The 1,698-nt window shown below is 38.6% G+C and overlaps 1 protein-coding gene across 1 annotated transcript in view; it reads right to left on the reverse strand.

Moving 5' to 3' along the window:
• The window catches only part of POLR3B (RNA polymerase III subunit B), a 184,868-nt gene that overhangs the window by 54,690 nt on the left and 128,480 nt on the right, over positions 1-1,698 (reverse strand). Inside the window, exon 18 of the mRNA XM_042781974.1 lies at positions 817-944. Coding sequence (XP_042637908.1) covers positions 817-944 — 128 coding nt within the window. The remainder of the gene's footprint in view (positions 1-816; positions 945-1,698) is intronic.

Consider the following 1,698-nt stretch of genomic DNA (forward strand, 5'->3'; position numbering starts at 1 on the left):
CCATACAATGCTTACTTAAACTTCCATACCTTTCAAAAACACCCATTCTCTAACCTTCCATGATGTCACTCCTCTGATTTCCTCAGATCCTGGCTGTTGGTCTACTACAGCATTTATCACACTATACTAAATGACTGCTTTATGCCCTGGTCTTTCCCATTACCCTGTGAACTCCTGGAGGACAGAACTCTGTCTTTCACCTCTGTATTTTAGGCTCCAGCTCCATGCCTACAGTAGATGCACAACAAATGTGATGGATGGATGGACAGGTGAATAGATATACGGATGAGAGGAAGGACACAGAAAGAAGGATAATGAACTGAGAAATTGGTGTAACATGAGTCAGAAAACTTTCAGGCAATGTAGTGGCAACTGCAAGGGTATCACGGGCTCAATGATTGTCACCCAGACAGTTACTGATGATTCTAATCACACTGTGCATACTTGACACCATCTGCATTTTCTCTCTGTCCTCCCTTTGCCTTGAATTTTTCTGCTTTCTTCCATCTCCTCATTAACAATTTATATTTCATAGGGCTTTTCTCTTCCCATTTACCCTTTTTATTCTATGGTAGTTACTATATAACCCTTTGTTTTGTCAAGGACTCAAGATCACAGAGGTTTTCTCCATTTTTGTTTAAGCATTACTCATGAAAGGAGCTCTTGCAAGTACTGCCAAGGTCTACAGGCGACCCTCAGAGCTACAGCCATTACCATCACCTGATGTGGCCAAACATACAACACTAGTCGAGTAAGAAGATGGAAGCATTTTTCCCAAGATTTTAAAACCAAGTTCAAGAAAGAAATCTTACTCACCCATTGCTTGCTTCCCCATGGCACACTGGTATGTGTTTCTTGGGGACTGGTTGTGATGAGGGTATGGGATCAGGCCAGCACAAACACCGAGAAGAGTGAAGGGTTCAATCTCCAAGTGGGTGGTGTCTCTAGCAAGTTAATTAAGAGTTAGATATCTTTGGCATCAAATACTCAAATAAATGCCTCTTAAAGTGTCTTTAAGGGATTGATAAGACAAAATCTGACGCTAGTAGAACTGATAAAATACGTGAATACTTAAATAAAATATGGTAAAAAATAAGAAATCATAATCATTTTTATTAGTGATAGAAATGCAGGAGAAGAAAGTATGAAATGTCTAAAGCATTTAAAAATAAGGTATTATTACATACTAAGTGATAATAACTTATAAAGCAATGATTATATTGAGCATATAAGAAAGAAAGCATCAACAATACTTACACAGATGAGTAAATAGCCTGCTTTTCCTCACTTTTCCAACTTATACTAGTTCTAAGACGTATCACTCTTTCAGAGTAAGAAAATATCCCTCCCCTTTAAGACCAGCTACTACAGGGCCACAGTGATCAACACTGTAGTTAGCAGCCAAACGTGGCTATTGAGCCCTTGAAATGTTAGGCTACGGAGCTGAGGAACTGAATTTTTCATTTTATTAAATTTAAATGAAAACACCCAAATTTAAACTTAAATAACTCAACTCAATTATTTAAAAATTTTAATTATGTTTGAGGAGTCCCGGTAGCAGAATGGTTAAGCACTTGGCTGTCAGCCAGAGATTGGTGGTTCAAACTCAGCCAGCAGCTCTGCTGGAGAGAGACCCAGTAATCTGCTTCTGTAAAGAATACAGCCTAGAAAACATTATGGGGCAGTCTACTTTGTCCT

Source organism: Orycteropus afer, unplaced genomic scaffold (genome assembly GCF_000298275.1).
Source record: "Orycteropus afer afer isolate SDZICR_OR568_19922 unplaced genomic scaffold, OryAfe1.0 scaffold00209, whole genome shotgun sequence".
Lineage (NCBI taxonomy): Eukaryota > Metazoa > Chordata > Mammalia > Tubulidentata > Orycteropodidae > Orycteropus > Orycteropus afer.